The 16845-nt window shown below is 43.0% G+C and overlaps 1 protein-coding gene across 1 annotated transcript; it reads left to right on the top strand.

Annotated features, from left to right (window-relative positions):
• The first annotated feature begins 3192 nt into the window (after window positions 1-3192).
• Window positions 3193-11755, top strand: NME5 (NME/NM23 family member 5). The gene is made up of 6 exons (XM_083871959.1): window positions 3193-3276; window positions 4431-4597; window positions 6328-6533; window positions 6888-6988; window positions 7991-8109; window positions 10397-11755. The coding sequence occupies exons 2-6, from the start codon at window positions 4445-4447 to the stop codon at window positions 10466-10468; spliced, it is 651 nt and encodes a 216-aa protein (XP_083728085.1). The 5' UTR covers window positions 3193-3276; window positions 4431-4444; the 3' UTR covers window positions 10469-11755.
• The last annotated feature ends 5090 nt before the right edge of the window (window positions 11756-16845 follow it).

Below are 16845 nucleotides of genomic sequence, written 5' to 3'. Positions count from 1 at the left end.
GGAAGTTGCCTTGATCACAGGATTTCCGTCAGAGACACTTTGCACTGCAAGAGCAGGCATGGGTGGAGCGGTGAAGGTAAGCTGGTGCTGTGGGTAGGTAAGATAGTTCATCATGAAAAGAAATAAAGGAAAGAGCCCATGGTGGATGAAAGTTGTGTGTGTGCTAAGTGTATAGTTAGAACACTGCCACTGAAGCAAACACGCTTTTCTCTACTTAACATTAAAATGCGAACAAAGCTAAAAGATGTGCTTCATTTTTAATCAATTTTACTAGCTGGTATTACTTCTTTCGCTTTACTTCACTTATTTTCATAATTCTGTTTTTCTTTCCTTCCTTTTTAACGGTCTGCAAGATTTTAGTTTTTGCACCTTCTTGCACTATCAGAGGACAAAGCTCTGAAAAAATATTTTTCCTTAAAATGTTACTTATCTGGTGTTACTAGGATGTAAATGCACCTGCAGCCACAATCTTTTGGTGTTAATATTCCATGCCAGCTAAAAATAAGTGAGACAACTAAGGCTTGTTAAACCGCTTAACAGATAAGATACAGCAGCCAGGGTATGCCCTGGGAAGTGTTCAGAACCGCTATGGTTCATTGCATTGTAATTATGATTTTCCTCTTTTTGTTTGGTTGTTTTTTTGTTTGGTTGGGGTTTTTTTCTTTTTTTTTTTTTTCTTTTTCTTTCTTTTCCTAAACGCACATCCCTGGGCTACAGAAGTTAGAGGAGATATTTCAGACCAGCCTTCTAGTTATCAGAAATATTATTTCAAGCACTATAAAGAAAATAAACACAATGATATTAACACATTATTGTTTTAAGGTCAGGTTTATGGAATCCAAGACTTTAGAAGAAACCTTTGAGGTTCTACTACCTCCAAGGTTTCTAGTAGGATGGCTCTGTTAGGGAGCACATAATGTTATTTTCTCTTAACATGTGGGGCCGCTTTAAATTTGTGCTTCTGCATTATTAAACCATCGTGGGAAGTGCAGCAGGAGGAAACCCGGGTAATTGGCTGCAGCTCCAGATGCAGCCGCTCGCTCATTGGAGAGAGGAGGATTCTCCCAGTACTAAAATTAGACCATCTCCGCCCTCCAGAAATGCTTCTGGAAACAGCGAGCAGGAGAAACTGTGACACAGCCCTTGGAGCTGAGGAGCTGTACAGGGCCCTGCACCGGCCAAACTGCAGCCTCGGGGTGCAGGAAGGTGCTTTGGGGTTATGTCCTGGCTGCAAAAAAAAATGCACACAATAAACAAACTGCAAGAGATTCACGTTAACAGTGAAACAAGCATATTAAATTCAACATTTCTTATGTAATAATAATTCTGAAGTGTTCATGCAGGCAGAGGAAGCCTTTGAACTGCTAAATTTAAGCAAGGGCTGTCAGACTTATGCTCATTGACTTTGAAAAGAAATGACTTGCTGAATTAACTCTGAACTAAACTAAAAAACTGGTGGACTCTTTCTATCAGCATTTCTTAAAAAATAAAACATGTTTATCCGTTATCTCTGTGAAGTTGCGGTGTTTACAATGTCTTCAAATGAAACACTGGATAAGGTATTTATTTCTGTTAAAGAAACAAATGCCATGTTCCCATGATGGAGAAGGAAAGCCTGTATCTGAATTTGTCTTGTGTACTTGAACTTTTATTTTTTAAGGTACATGAATAACAACACCAGTCTTTGGTTTTTAAATCTAGTTCAAGTTGGCTGCAAGGAAAAAACTGCATATTTTTATTTCTTGTTTCTATATTTACATTATTCACATTACTCATGAAAAAGATTAAGGAAAAATGGGTTTTTCTTACACTAAAAACAACTTTTGCTGTAAATTTGCTATTTCCTCACCTAACCAAGGCACATGGTGTCAGCACTTCTGGCTCCAAATCCTTGGGGGTTTTGGTTGTTGTTGTTTTTTGGGGGGGGGTTGTTTGGTTGTTTGTTGGGGTTTTTTTGTTTTGGTTTGGTTTGTTTGTTTGGGTTTTTTTGTTTGTTTGTTTGGTGGTGGTTTTTTTGTTCTTTTTTTTTTTTCGGTTTTTGTTTGTTTGTTTGTTTTTTCTTTTCTCCTTTACCTACCTCTACTTTCAGTCTGATACCATTAAAATTTAAAGCCTGCACACCTGTGTTTTCTTTCTCTCTGTCCCTTTGTCAGTGTCACCCAAGGGTTTGAGCGCAGTGCCCAGTTTTGGCTGAACTCGGCCGCCAGCCCCAGGTATTCCAGCACCCGGATCCCGGGGTTTGATGAGAACACGGCGAGGGGAAGGGACGAGGCACGGGGATCGAGAGGAGCAGGGCGGAGTTGGCGGAGTTACCGGGCCGCTCCCCGGCCCACACCCCGATAGCGCGGGCCCAGCTGGCCCGGCTCCAGCCGGGAGCGCCGGTAAACAGGGACGGGAGGTGACCCCGGGGCACTCCGCCTCGCCTGCCCGGGCTCTGCGGGTCACGGCTGGACGGACAGTGGCCACTGGACAGCCAATTCTGCCCCCAGAGAGCCGGGGAAAGGGGGGATGTGCGGGGAGAAAACGCGTTGGCACCAAGGGGGTAAAATCTGGGTAAAATCCCCAGAGAATGTGGCTCCCCAGCTCTGCTTAATGCTCGGCTCCTCATGGTTGAATGCACGGAACGGTGAAGGTTTCCTACTCGTTACATCTTTTTGTCACAAACGTGAAGTGGCACGGCTGTAGTTCCCTCTCAGGGCTGGGAACCACCATTACCGAGCTGGTTCAGGTCAGCGCTCCGGGAGCTCCCGCCCCGCCGCCGCCCGGGCGTGTCCACGGGAAACCTCCTCACAAACACGGGTAAATGACTCCTGGAAGGGCTGCTGGCTTTTCCTTTATTATTTCCCGCCCCCCGCCAATAAATCGCGCTCCGTAGCTTCATGAGCGTTTGCCATGAGCGCATGGCTCCCTCAGCAGTTCTTAGCGTGAGGTGAAACCGACATAAAGATTTTATTGTCAGGGAGGAATGAGATTTTTGAGATGAACCTCGGGTATCACCCCACTCCCCCCTTGACTCCCGCACCGCTCGCAGAGCCCCTCCCGGGGCAGCCACGGTGCCCCGTTGTGTGCGCGGAGCCCGCGGCGGTCCCGGGCCGTGAGGACCGCTCCGCTCCACCGCCATGGCCGCGCCGCTCCCGCCGCCATCTTCGTCCCGCCCGCCGAGGCCCGCGGGCGCCATCTTGTGCCCGGGGCCGGCCCCGCCATCGCTCGGCAACGGCGGCGGCTCCGGCTCTCCCGGAGGCCGAGATAGCAAACCCCGGCCGGGCCCGAAGGCAGGTGGATTCCGGGGTTACGAACGGCCTTGGCAGCAGGGAGCAGGTTTTTGCAGCCAGGCAGGGTCTGCGTGTCTGGATGGAGAGAGGCAGGGCTGGGAGCGTGGGGACACGGCGGGCAGGGGGCGAGGGAAGGGCTGCGGGCGCCATTGTGCGCGGCTCTGTGAGGCTCTGTGAGAATCCCCCGCAGCATCCCCCGCTCGCAGTTCTCTCTAAAAGGTTGAGACAGCTGAAGGTGTTCAGCCTGGAGAAAAGGTTCCATGGACACCTTCGGCCCCCTCCCAGTGCCTAAAGGGGCTCCAAAGGAGCTGGAGAGGGACCTGGGACAAGGACAGGGAGAGGCAGGAAAAAGAGGGGGCATGTTTTTCCGCTGGCGGAGGGCAGGATTAGATGGGATAGTAGGAAGCAATTCTTGGCTGTGAGGGTAGTGAGGCCCTGGCACAGGTTGCCCAGAGAAGCTGTGGCTGCCGCATCCCTGGAAGTGTCCCAGGCCAGGCTGGATGGGGCTTGGAGCATCCTGCGATAGTGGAAGTTGTCCCTGTCCATGGCACGGTGGAACTGAATGGGCTTTAGGGTCTCTCCCAACCCCATTCTGTGATGAAAAGAAGGTTACAAATGGATACAGGTCTGTGAGAAACCTCCTCACTGCTTCCACAGCTCAACAAAATTCTGTGCTCTCAAGCTTGTCAGTACATCTGCTCAGTCAGAAAATCCACACTTTGTCTGGAGCCCATAAATACAGGAATTAAAAATAAAAAGAGAAATTACTCTGAGGCTTACAGTGAACCAGCTCCAAATCATTAGTCCCACACCACAGTCCTTGTATGAGGAGATTTGGGGTTTGAAGGAGCCCGTGGTGGGTGGAGGGTGAGGGAGCACAGGGAACCCACATCAAGGTGTGTGATAATGCCTCTCTTTCCTCATACGTTGTCCAACTTAGTGAATAACATTATTAAATTTTGGCCTTATTTTCCACAAAATGCTGCTGCACTGAAAATGGGAATGTGAACTACAGAGTGCTGACAAGTGCAGAGAACATCTCAGGTGGATTTTGTGAGGTGGATGTGACCCTCTCTGCTCCTGGAGTACGTGGGTGAGTGTCACTGCAGGTGACTGCGGTAGATAAACTCCAAATGTCACGTACTGGTGTCATTGCAGGACGGAAGGGGCAAATGAATTCTAATTTAGAAGCCAGGATGGAGGTCGTAATGCCTGAACCTCAGATTTATGTGGAAAGAACTCTGGCTATCATCAAACCAGATATCATTGACAAAGAGGAAGAAATAGAGGATATCATTTTGCGATCAGGATTCCACATCGTTCAGGTAACAGGCTGTGCTCCAGAGAAAATAGCTAAAGTTTATAAGTCAGGAAGGTATTTCACTTGTAGCAATCAAGCCAGTAACTAAAAGCTAGTGTGTCCAAAAATTGATTAATATTCTTCATCTCATCAAACATTGCTGCTAGATTCTGTAAGGAGATGCTTTTTGGTGCATGGGATGGATCAGAGCAGACCAGCTATTTTGCTGACTGCAGGAAAACACAGACTTTGCTAATAAACCCAGATTTAGCAAATATACAGACCATATATGGGAACTTTACAAGGCAGCTCTTTGGAGAGTGCGTCATTCAGATCTCACAAGATTTTGTGCAGTGTGCAAGTGGATATTAGAGAATTAATTGAATTCTATAGCTGGCCGGTTGCAGCCTAACTAATTTTTTGTTTCCATTGTTTTTACAGTAAATAGACTTTATGAATATTGAAATGAGGTTATGAATATTTAACTATGCCGGGCCGGGCGGCCGCTGGGGGGCGCTGTGCCCTCGCGCTGTGGGCGGCGGGGGCCCCTCCCGCTCCTTTCCGCGGTGTCTTGTCTTGTTTTGTTTTGTTTTCACTTCCTCCCTGGCCTTTCTTGTTGTTTTATTTATTTGTATTTATTATTTGTATTTGTTTATTTATGGGTCTGTTGGAGCTACTCCAGAAGAGGTCACGAAGATGCACTGTGGGCTGGAGCCCCTCTGCTCTGGAGGCTGGGGGAGCTGGGGTTCATCCTGTAGAAGAAAAGACACCAGGGAGACCTGAGAGCCCCTTCCAGTTCCTAAAGGGACTCCAGAGAGCTGGAGAGGGACTTGGGACAAGGGCATGGAGTGGCAGGACAAGGGAGGATGGCTTCCTACTACCAGAGGGTGCAGGGTTCAGTGGGATAGTGGGAAAAAGTTCTTCGCCATGGGGGTGGTGAGGCCCTGGCACAGGTTGCCCGGGGAAACTGTGGCCGCCCCATCCCTGGAAGTGTCCAAGGCCAGGCTTGATGGCCTTGATGAAACAAGATGATTTTTAAGACACTTTTCAACCTAAACCATTCCATATTTCTATTTACTGAATACATATCAGAAGATGAGACAAATAGATTATTTATTTATTTATTTGCAATATGTTAGTAGAGTCTTCTGATGTCTGCAGTGACTTTTGACACCAAAGTTATTAGGACTCTGAGTATATGGAACTGTTATGTTGTATAAGTTTGAGCTCAAAGAATGCACTTAAAAATTTTTTTTGACTGCTCTATGGTTTCTGATAACCTCCAAAGTTGTCCTGATCCTGGCCACCTGCAGGCTAGACAGGTATTGGAAGAGTCACAAAGTACTGAATGAAAAATAGAACAATTGCATAATTAACAGTGTGGGCTGGAGAGAAACTTGTTTAAAAGTAGAACATTATGCTGTAGCAGCTGAGTAATAAAATCCTGCCCTTGTAATGCTCTTCACTTTTTCTGTACAGTGCTCTGTCATCTGGCAGTTAGAAAATACTGCAGTTTGCCTGGACTAAAATCACATCTTACTGAAATGGACTGTTTCCTTAATTAACTTGGAAAACTTTTGCTCTGTATCTCAAAGAGGATCCTATCTGGATGAATCAGAGAGTTTCAGAAGTTACTCTGTTCTGCATTTGAAGATATGACTGCAGGAGAGGGCTCTATCCTGCCTTTTAATGCTCTAAGCTGTTTCAATGTAGCAAGCAATTTTAATTCTTTTTTTTGTCTTTTACACTTTCTAGAAACGGAAGCTCCAGTTAAGCCCAGAGCAATGTAGCAACTTCTATGCAGAAAAATTTGGAAAAGTGTTTTTTCCTAATTTAACAGCCTATATGAGTTCTGGTCCAATAGTTGCTATGGTTCTTGCTAGAAATTCTGCAGTCTCATACTGGAAGGAATTGCTTGGACCATCCAACAGCCTAAGAGCCAGGATAACTCATGCTCACAGGTAACTCAGGGACTTGGCCTCGGGCTAGTCAGTAGGATGTTGTCATTCTTTTGATTGTGACCACTTTTGTGATTTGTTTGTTTGTACAGTACAGACACAGGCTTCTTATCTCTTCAGTTTTGTGCAACAGCTTTTCACCATTGTTTTTTAGCATGCAAAAGTTCACCTATCTTATGAGGAGTGTTGAGTGTATGAGCATTAAGTTTTAGGTAACTACTTCTTATGTTTAAAACAAAATCAAGCCAATGTCTTGTAATTAGTCCATATATCTATTGCTTTTCTGTGCTCTCAGGCTGCAGAGACTTGGAAGGGATTTGCAGTTGCCCTCCAAGTAGTCATTTCCCTTGTTTTTAGCTTAAGAGCATTCTATGGGACTGATGAGCTGAGGAATGGGCTCCATGGCAGTCTCAGCACCTCCTCAGCAGAGAAGGAAATTCGATTCATGTTTCCAGAAGGTAAAATGGTTTATTCAGTTCATTGCTGGTCCTGGGGAGGATGGAGTTCTTCCTTGTCCTGCCCTGACTCCATTTAGCAGAGGTTGGGTTTGTTTGCTTTACACAATTGTGGATCTCTTTATGTATAAGCTGAGATTTTTTGCTGTGAAAGGCTTACTAAAAATCTGTCTGAAGAGCCAGTGTGGTTACAGGGATTGCTTCCACTTTTCAAACGCTTCTCTGAGAACTGGAGCAGTCAAAGCTGGTAAATGAAAAGAAATAGGAAGCTATTACATCCAGCAAGTGTTTCTGGCACTGTCAGCCTTGGAGACTCCAGTTGACTTGAGAAGACTGACTCTTTCTTGGATTCAGGTTGAGTAATTACTATTCAAAAGCAGCTGGATGCTCACATGATAGTCCAATTCCAAAGCTAAGTGCCAGAGAAAAGGGCCTTAGAACCTGGAAAGGCTGCAAGAGGTTTGTAATGCAACAGGATTTTCTCTTTGACAGAAAGGTGCAAGTGAAACTGCTGGAAAAAGGTGTCTACTGATACTTTTTGTCAGCTGTATCAGTGAGTTTAATAAAAGATGTTGCCGTTCCTTACAAACTTTACCCCTTGTGTAAATCATGTCTCCTCCTCACCCTGACAAATAGAACAAGACTAAAGGTGAGATTTTTAGGATCTTCAGAAACCAGCTTCACACTGGAAGAAGAAAGGGCTAAACATGGGATATACTGTTTCTCTTCTGCCCCAAATGCATCTTCAAGGATTAAGGTTTTCTCCAGATGATCTGATTTCCTCCCTTTTCATAATAGACTGTAATTAGTAAAATTACCTCAGGGATATTGCAAAGAAGTTTGGGGAGTTTCTTTGCCATTCGCTGTGGGAGAAGCTATAAAATCCATGATGTATTATTAACTTACTAAGGAAAAGAGCAGCTCACATATAAACTAACTTTGGAAGAATGCTGGGTTTAATCGTTCTAGAGGCTGCTTTCTAACACCTGTGGTTCCTCCTTGCAGCAATCTTGGAGCCCATTCCCACTGGCCAGAGAGCTCGGGATTACCTGAACCTGTATGTGAAGCCCACGCTGCTGGCGGGGCTCACTGCCCTGTGCAAAGTGAAGCCACCAGACCCCCTGGTATGTGCAGTGTCCCAGCGCTGCTGGCAGCTTTGGGTGCAGTCACTTGCTGTTAGTGAAGTCCCTGTTTATAGGAGAAGTGCTCTGTAGGTGAAGAGCTGGGCTGTTTTAGCTCTCAGCTAATGTTTCTAGAAGCTGATTTGTTTGTTAGAGATGAAACAAGGGTGTGTTTTAAGTTCCTACGCAAAATGAGTTTTCTTACATCTGGAAAAACATGGTAAATGTATCTTTGTGTTCTTAAAGTTTCAGTCATTCACACCAGTACTTATTTAAGCATGCAGAATAATTAATCTGTGTGACAACTTGCTGGCAGTTGTGGTGGATTTTACATCATTATCACGTTTATAATCAACATTGCATTTTTCTAAAGGATACTTTTCAGAGAAAAAAAAGCCTTAAAAATCACTTGTGGTGGTCCTATGAACTATAATATACATGAGGTAATGTTTAAAGTACTTTGATTGTTCCAGCTTTATAACCTGTTTACTTTATCTGTATGTCTGGCACTGTTACCATAGAAATCTAGAAAACAGAGATGAAGTCCATTCCTTTGCCCAAAGACCAAACCAGTTGTATCTATTCTTGACAAATGTGTGTCTGGCCTGTAGTTTAGCACTCCAAATGATGGAGAATCTACAGTCTCCCCGGGCAATCTTCGTCAGTGTTTAATTATACTTGTTAAAAGCTTTCACTAAAAGATAGCCTAAATCTCCTGGCTCCAATTTTAAGCCCATTACCTTTTTTTCCCCTTTACTATCCCCAGAAGACATTGGAGACAATGTAATATCTCTTTTTTTTTTTTTTTTTAGCAACCTATTGCATATTTGAAAAGTATTCCAATTTTCTTTCCTTTCAGTCTTCTCTTTATTATTTTAAATACTGAGATTTTTTTTGTTGCAAGTTCCATCTTTTTAACTCATTGTTTTGGCTTCCAGTTAATCTGCATTCTTAGCACAATTTTCTAGTCAATTATGAAGTATCTAACAGTAACTTCATCAAGACAACGCTTTCCTTCCTTGCTTGTAAGAAAGCTGGATGAAGCAGTGTCAGTAGCTTTGCTAAAAACATTCTGTTTGCACCCTCTTAGTTGTCCATAATATCTGTGACCTTGCAACAGAAGGAAAATAATAATGTTGATTTGATACTGCTTCAGAAATTGCCTATTGCTTTTCAGTTTGTTATCTGCTAGGTGGCTTACAGGAGGCCTGTTGGAATGTTTTGTTTTTTCCAGTATCCTTTTCTTCTTTCCTTTCCTTTTGGAGATGGCATCAGAAACTGTCTGTGCCCTCAGAAATACTTGCTGTCAGCACAGAGGTTGTCTCAGCCAGTTCCTTAAGTAATATGGGATAAATTTATTTGGTTTAAATGATTTGAGGATTTCTTTTTTTCCACAGTAGTTTTCGTAAGGGTTTTTGTGGTTTGGGATTGTTTGTTTGTTTGTTTTCCATTTCTGTCTTGGGTTGCTTTACCTGTCCTAGTGCTCTGCTTGTCTCTCCCTTTGCAAACTGCCCTTCTTATCCGTGGTAGTAAAAGCAGAGTGTTGCTTACCTTCCCTGTCTGCTGTTCTCTCAGCTCTTCACAGTGTGGTATGAAGTTTGTTGTTCTCAGCATTCCAGAAACCAGTCGTCAACAGCCTTGTGAAATAAATAAGGATGTGTTAAAAACTTTGCTTTACAAGTGGAGAAATCAAGGCAAAAGGTTAATTTGCCTAAGGCCAGGCCCAAAGTGGCAGATGGAATTAGAACTCAAGGCATCCCTGCCTCCCACATTCTCGTTTAAGTACAATGTGCTGGAAAACTTACAAGATGTATTCCAAAAAGTGACCATGTTTTGGGTTTAAGTTTTAGGTACTGTAAGGTGATTTCGGTGCAGAAGGCTGGCACTCTGAATGAGATACTGGTGAAGTATCTCTAAGTGTTGTCAGCAGTAATATTTCATTAAGCAGTTTCATGCATATTGTGCAGCCACATTCCAAAACAGATCTGGCTGAATTATTTGAAGCATAGCTCAAATGGCTCACAAAGATAAACAATGCCAGGACAAGTTGTCTTCTAAAGGTCACTGTGCATTGTTCAAAAGCAATATAAGCTGTGAAGATTTGAAAGAACATTTTTTAAAAACAGGTCATCTGCATGTCCATTTTTTTCTGAAAGGTCTTAATTTTGCACCACAGTAGGAGAGTATCTGTAGCAAAGGTTTCAAGTAATGCTTTTAATATTCTCCTGTGCACTTAATTGAAAACAACAGAAAGCTGAAAACATTTGTGTTTTGGGTTTTTTGTTCACAGATTTGGCTTGCTGACTGGCTGATCGAACACAATCCTAATAAACCTAAACTACGATATCGCGTCTCACAGTGAGAGCATCGGCAGTGAGAGCTTGGTGGGACCATCTCACACATTCCCAGTTACAGCTGTGTGTTGTCATTGTCAGTGTGTCCTTTGACTGTATAACCAATACTATCTAAAGTAAATGCATTTGTCATAACTACCTGTGTCCTCATAGGATAAATAGCCTTACACTTAACCAGGATGTCATGGTTCTAGTACCTTCTCTACTGACAAAGTGAATGCAGAATTATACAATAAATTTATGAGTGATCAAAAAAAGATAATGTTCTCAGTGGGTGTGACTTAGTGCTATTGTCCACATTTTTCTTGCTTTGTCTGTGTGGGAGAACAAAATCCTTAACAGCAATGTGGATTTCCAAGTGACATCTCCCTGGCCTGTGCTTTGCAAAGCCAAAGGTTGTGTTTCAGCAATTTTTTAGCATAAATTCAGTTATGAAGGGAGGTACTTGGGTATCAGTGACTATAAATAAAAAGATGTATTTTAGTCAAGGAGTGAAGTTGTCTTCCAGCATTTGTTTGCAATAAAGGTGCTTAATTGGAACAGCTCACCTTAAGAGTCTTTTCTGTGTTCTCCTGCTCCTAAAGGTATACAAATTTCTGTAGTTTTCCTCAAACTTTCATGTGTTCTGTTGAAGAATTTCACAAGAGTGCTCTTCCACAGGCAATGGGTTAATGCAGTATTACTGCCTTTTATGAAGTAACTAAACTGTTTTTTGGGGATGTGTGGGGCTTTTTAATTTCCTTCAAAGAGGAAATGCTCTTAACTTCTAGCTTTGTATCTTATGGTTTGACTGGCTATAATGAAGAAAAGATCGTAATTTTCCTAACTTTGAAATAAGAGTATGCTTGACTAATGCTAAGCAAACAAGCAATTTCATAATTTGTTTAATGAAAAAACTTGTTTCCACAATTTGAGTAATTATGAGAAACATAAGTTATTTGTCTGTAACATCAAACTTTATTTAAGTGAATTGTTTATCTTCTCAGCGGAACAAACCGCTATTGCAAGCCCAGATAATAAACATTTAGAAACAGGTGCCTATGGTACCAAGACCTAAAAATCTCAAGGCTGCTAGGATAAGGTAAAAAAAAGAAACCCCAAACCCTCAAATAATAAAAAATAAAAGTATGAGGTACTTAGAAATACAGTGAATAGATATGTTTACAATCAGTTTATTTTGCCTATAATTATTGTGCCCGTATGTGTCTGATTGCTCCAATTACAGGACAGTTGTGCTTTATGGTTTCCTGTCAGCCAAATAAAAAAATCCATTTTCTGAAGATGCCAGAAGCTAAAATCTGGTGAATTCACAAGGCATTCCCCTGTATTTTGTTACATTTGCCTGCTTATTTTGAGGTGCTACTGTTGGACAATAAAATTCTTTATGTTCCCTTTATGTTATGCATCCTTTATGCTGGAGTTTTCAGTTTTGCTTTTGTGCCACAGCTGTGTTATGTTGCATGAGAGTAGGTGGGTCCTTAGCCGGGGGGTGGGAGAAAGGACAAAGGCAGTTGGTGTTGCAAATGTCACATTTATCACTCACACAATATAGGCTCTCAGTCATTCAGGTGTTCATCTATCATGGAATTATTCTCTGAAGTTGGAGCTAACACTCTCAGTTGCTGACTGGTGTTTGCTTCCATTTTCCCAAGAGAAAGGTGGAAAGAGAGAAATGGCCTTTATCCCATGGTGCTGTCCTGCCTCACTGTGTCCCTACACACAGGACAAGTATTGATCCAGCAGATGTCACAGCTGAATCCTGAGGAACCTGCTTTAATAAGTCGGATGTGAGCAGAAGGTCAGTCCTGGGAATGTGAAGTGGCCGAGCAGCCTGGTCCTGTGGGGGGAGCTGTGACACCACGGAAGAGCCTGTTGGGGCATGTGCTGCCACATTTCTTATATGTTAAGGTTTTTTATTTAGCCCAGAGTGGCACAGGCTTGGCCAGGGTTATAAATCTGTAACATGGAAAACGTAGCTTTGGGGGAAAAAAACCCAGCTTAAGTGAAAGATGTCTTTCTATTCGATGTCAGCAAGGTGAGATATTCTCTGTGGGAACGAGTAACCTCCTCTCCCCCTGTCAAGTCAAAATAATTACCTTGCCTATTGAGTTTTATTGGGCATTTTTAACTTTGAGGGAGTTCATTTTAGTTTTACTGCCTGAGTGCTGGAATAGAGCTATGTCCATAAAATGAGCAGTTTAGTCTGTTTCCCATAATTCTATTTTTTCAACATAGTTCCCCCTGGAACTTTGCTTATCATATGCTTGCTATCACCTGCACTGGAAGTTGTTCTTGGAACTATACAGATTGAGCTAGTCTCGAAGTATGTGGTTGTTCAGCCTTCCTGTCTCACAAGGGATTTATTATCTTCAGGAACAGTTAAACTGCCAGGAACCTTGGACATACTTTAAAAATAGCAGAAGCCTCAGTCAAAGGCAGTTTCCCATTGCCTGCATCTGTCAGAGCATTCCAGTGTGCCCAGCTTCAGAAGTGAGTCACTGGTCAGAGCTCGGGACTGTCATTCAGGAGATTTAAGATTGTTTCATGGAGATTTGCAAACCCCTGCTTTTCTCATGTAGGAAAAGAAGAGAAGATTTGTGTTTCTTCATTTAAGCTATTAATCTTGACCATCCTTCAAAGAACAGTTGATGAGGGTCAGTGCTCGTTCATTCAGTCAGAGTAGTCAGATAATTTGTGTTCTGCACAGTAAATGTTGGCTATTTTTGGTGGTACCCAACAACAGCTCATCCTCTGAAAATATTGTAGCAATAATACTCAATTTCCTTTAAAAGAAAACAAAATCAGAAGAGAAATTATTTCTATTGTGTTGGAAAGACTTTTTGGACATCATAAAAAGATAACTTGCAATTGTTTTATCAGTGCTATTTCCTTTTAGTAGATTTGTCCTTGGACTTAAATTAGTACTTCAGTCATCTCTACTCATTACCTGCTGATTTGCTTTACTCAAGCAGGCTTGGCACAAACTAGGGTGGCAGTGGCACCAGCACCATCACAGCAAATAGATAGTTCCTGGTTCTGCTGTTAGTGAAACAGAAAAACCTGAACCTGCTGCTTTAGGATGGTCAATCAAGAGCAGCTGCCTGCACCTAAAAACCTCCCCTGGTGTGGATGAGCTCCTCTGAGTGTGGAGTGTGTCAGCAGTGTGACTGATGTGTGCAGTCTCCTTGGGGGGACGCCTGTCAAATCATTGTCATGCTGCCTCCTGCCAAGTGATCATGGGGACACTGCCCAGGCTCAGGGGAGAGCTTTTTGTTGGTCTTCTGAGCCAGAAATGAGGTATTGTTGTGAGACAGAGCAGTTGGTGGGAGAAGAAGACAAGTTTGCAGACAAGTGGGTGAATGATACTCTAATAATGGTAACACTGAAGGATTGAGAATTCAGTTCACTGCTTCTGAGTGTTTTCTGGCTGAGGGAGGTGATGCTTTTGCACAAAGATCTTCATGCAGTGCCTTGCTGGGTGTGTTTGTATTTGTCAAGTGCGGCATCAAGTTTTGTCCCTTGAGAACCCCTGACTGGCTCATCTTGCATTGCTGTGGTGCTATTCTGAAGCATGATTATTAAAAAGATCAAAACACAGTTCTGCTACCATGTCTGCAACTTTGTTACTGTCATATTTAATTTATTGAAAAGTCTTCACCTGGAATCTGAGTCAGCCTGGATGGATCCTGTTTGGCCAGAGAGAAAAAGCAATTGGGTGCAGTTGGTCTGTCAGCTGCAGACTGCCTGGGCAACTAATCACGTGTGAACTCACCCTAAGTTCCAGGGAATTTTTATGTGCGAGAACCTAAATTGGCTCTATATGCTCTTGGCTTTAGTAAATACTCTCCAAACCACCCATGCTTCTTTATCATCTCTTTATGATAAAGCTTAAGCTCTCATTTCCTTGCTAGGGGACAGTTGTGTTTTTGTCATGCTTCCAGAATCTGCATGGATTATCAGGTTAGGAAATTCTGCTTCTCCAAAGGCAACGTCTTAGTACTATGCTGCCTGGTGGTTCTTATCTCTCTTAGGTATTGTAAAGTGTTTTCTTACTGGGTGGCATTCCTGGTGCTGTGTGAATGAGGCAGTGTTTTGTCCATGTTTAGTTTTGTGTCAGGCCTCGTCTCTCTGTGTGAGAAAGTTCCCAGGAGTGTTTAACGGACACGTGCGGACAAATCTCCTGCACGCCCCATAAAGCACTTTACTATGGGCCACTATAAAGCAGTCATTACAGAGCAGTGTTTAAACTTCTGAGATTAACACAGTCTTTCAATTGCACTTACTTATTTTTATAATGTGTAATTTAGCAACTGAACTGTGAAAAGTTATGGCATAGCAAGGTCTTCTTAAAAACAGTGGTTCCAACTGTGCTTTTTGCTTTCTTCGTTGTAAATCTGGAGCAATTCTGTTCTGTTAGTTAAAAGAAAGAGGGAAAATGGAATCGTTTCTGGGAGCTGCTCAGATGGTGTATGTGCATCTGAAATGTATTGTCAGGTGTTGGCATGGCACATTTTCCACATTTATGGAAAGCTAAGAGCTTGTGCCTGATTTCTCAGGAGCAAGACTTGGGCAATGCTGTTCCCTGCATACAGAACACTTTGGCAGTTGCCATTTTGCTCAAGGAGTTGTGTAATGGTATTTTTGCCTGGACGAAGAAAGTTTGATCAAGCCTCTGTTTGAAAACCAGATGCTTTTTCTGTGGCCACCACACATCTAGATAGCCATGAGATCCTTCCCTGCCAGTTACCATTTCCAACTGAACTATCCCACGAGGCTATTTCAGAATACTTGTTTTCTTCCCAGCTCTTCGATGTAAATATACTGAATTGACCAGCAAAGTTTTGACCGTGACTGTCTTTGTTTTGCAAAGTTCTCTTGTAAACAGGCTCTGTGGGGCTTCCCCAAATAGCTTCTTCAGTGCAACTGAATGGGAGCAACAAAGGCATAGGAAATGAAATGTCCATTCCTTTTCTTATTCATGTAAATGATAGTTTATCATACTGTTTATTAGCTTCATGTAGTCAGGATCTGTGATGGTTCTTAAGCCTTTTATTGCCTTTTTTTTTTCCTTTAATGAGCTGCAATAAAACATTGTCTTACCTGAGAGCTAACTCAGTGCTGAGGCATGCTCCAAATTTAGCATTATTATTGATATTAGTTTGTCATTACCCATGGCAAAGGCTGTCATCACAGCACAAAGCAGCCATGATATATCTTTACCAGTTGTTCTGTCTCTTTGCAAAATGTTCCTTTTTAAGACTATGTGGGATTCCTGGAACGAACAATTTCAAGTCATCCATAAACATGGTTTTAATAGTGATACCTGGTTTCTTGATAATATCTCTCCTCAGTGGATGGGCAAAGATGTACAAAGGAACTGGCAAGGTCGTGATGGTAAGGAACAGAGACATGAAAAGACTCCTTGGGTTCTCCCTTGGAGCAGCAGTAGGATGTAGAATCACAGAGTCATGGAAAATAGGGGCAAATGCAGATGGTTACTGCATGAGCTCTGTGGAAGTGCCTACTTGGAGGTAGGAATGGGGAGTTTAACATCTGTGTTCTGAAGGCCTGCCAGTGGTTTGGTGCTTGGATCAATCTTACATTGGATCAATCTTACATGTTGAATAATTTCTTTGGAGGCTTTTCTACCTGAATATGTGTAGAGGGTTACTCTCTGTGGTATGAGGTTTTGATGAAGATACCTGCTATCACTATAGTAATGCTGTTGCTAGTCTGTTAATCACTTCTGGACCTCCTAAAGCAGTGATCAAAAATCAGTGGCCAGTTTTCTTTCATATCTGGAAGTGGAAACAAGCAGAGCTGGCACAGCTCTGAAGTTGTGTATGGAATAGCAGGTTTGAGCACAAACTCCTAGGTGGGAGTAATTCCTCTCCAGGATAAAGATGAGTCTGTGGCTGGGAGGATCCCTGCTCCTCTGCCCCAGCAGCACCTCCAACTGTTTTGTTTTCTGTACTGTATTGTCTACAGCCACCAAAGGTGATGATCCAAGGGGAAACCACACAGTGGTCACTGACACCGTGGTTAGAGCTGTGAAACAGAACAGGTAGAGAAGAGGCCAGATGAGGACACGTGTGATCCTCTGCTCTGTCTTCCTCTGTTCCAACAACACAGAAATGAAATGTTTCCCTATCCCTAAACCAGGACATCCACCTTTCAGATTCTCTGACTGAGCTGCTCTCAGCTCAGCCATGATCACAGGCGTGTGCAGGAGGAGTGTGCCCTGGGCAGAGAGAACAAAGGCTGACAGACAATTAAAATCTGTAGCTATTTTTATTCTGCTCCAACTGTCGGGTTTCTTCCTAGGTATGAACAGTTGATGTGACTTTCATCAGCTGATATGAGGGAAAAGGTGTAAGGTAAAGTA

The sequence above is a fragment of the Zosterops lateralis genome (assembly GCF_965231275.1).
Source record: "Zosterops lateralis genome assembly, chromosome: 14".
NCBI lineage: Eukaryota > Metazoa > Chordata > Aves > Passeriformes > Zosteropidae > Zosterops > Zosterops lateralis.
Note: the sequence above shows the minus strand (reverse complement) of the source record. Positions and strands in the feature narration are given on the sequence as shown.

Bases quoted from the DNA above. Each gene is read 5' to 3' on its own strand.
- NME5 (XM_083871959.1), top strand. From the start codon at position 4,445: ATGAATTCTAATTTAGAAGCCAGGATGGAGGTCGTAATGCCTGAACCT. The intron at 4,598-6,327 runs GTAACAGGCTGT...TACACTTTCTAG, and splicing joins CAGGATTCCACATCGTTCAG to AAACGGAAGCTCCAGTTAAG. The intron at 6,989-7,990 runs GTAAAATGGTTT...TCCTCCTTGCAG, and splicing joins TCGATTCATGTTTCCAGAAG to CAATCTTGGAGCCCATTCCC.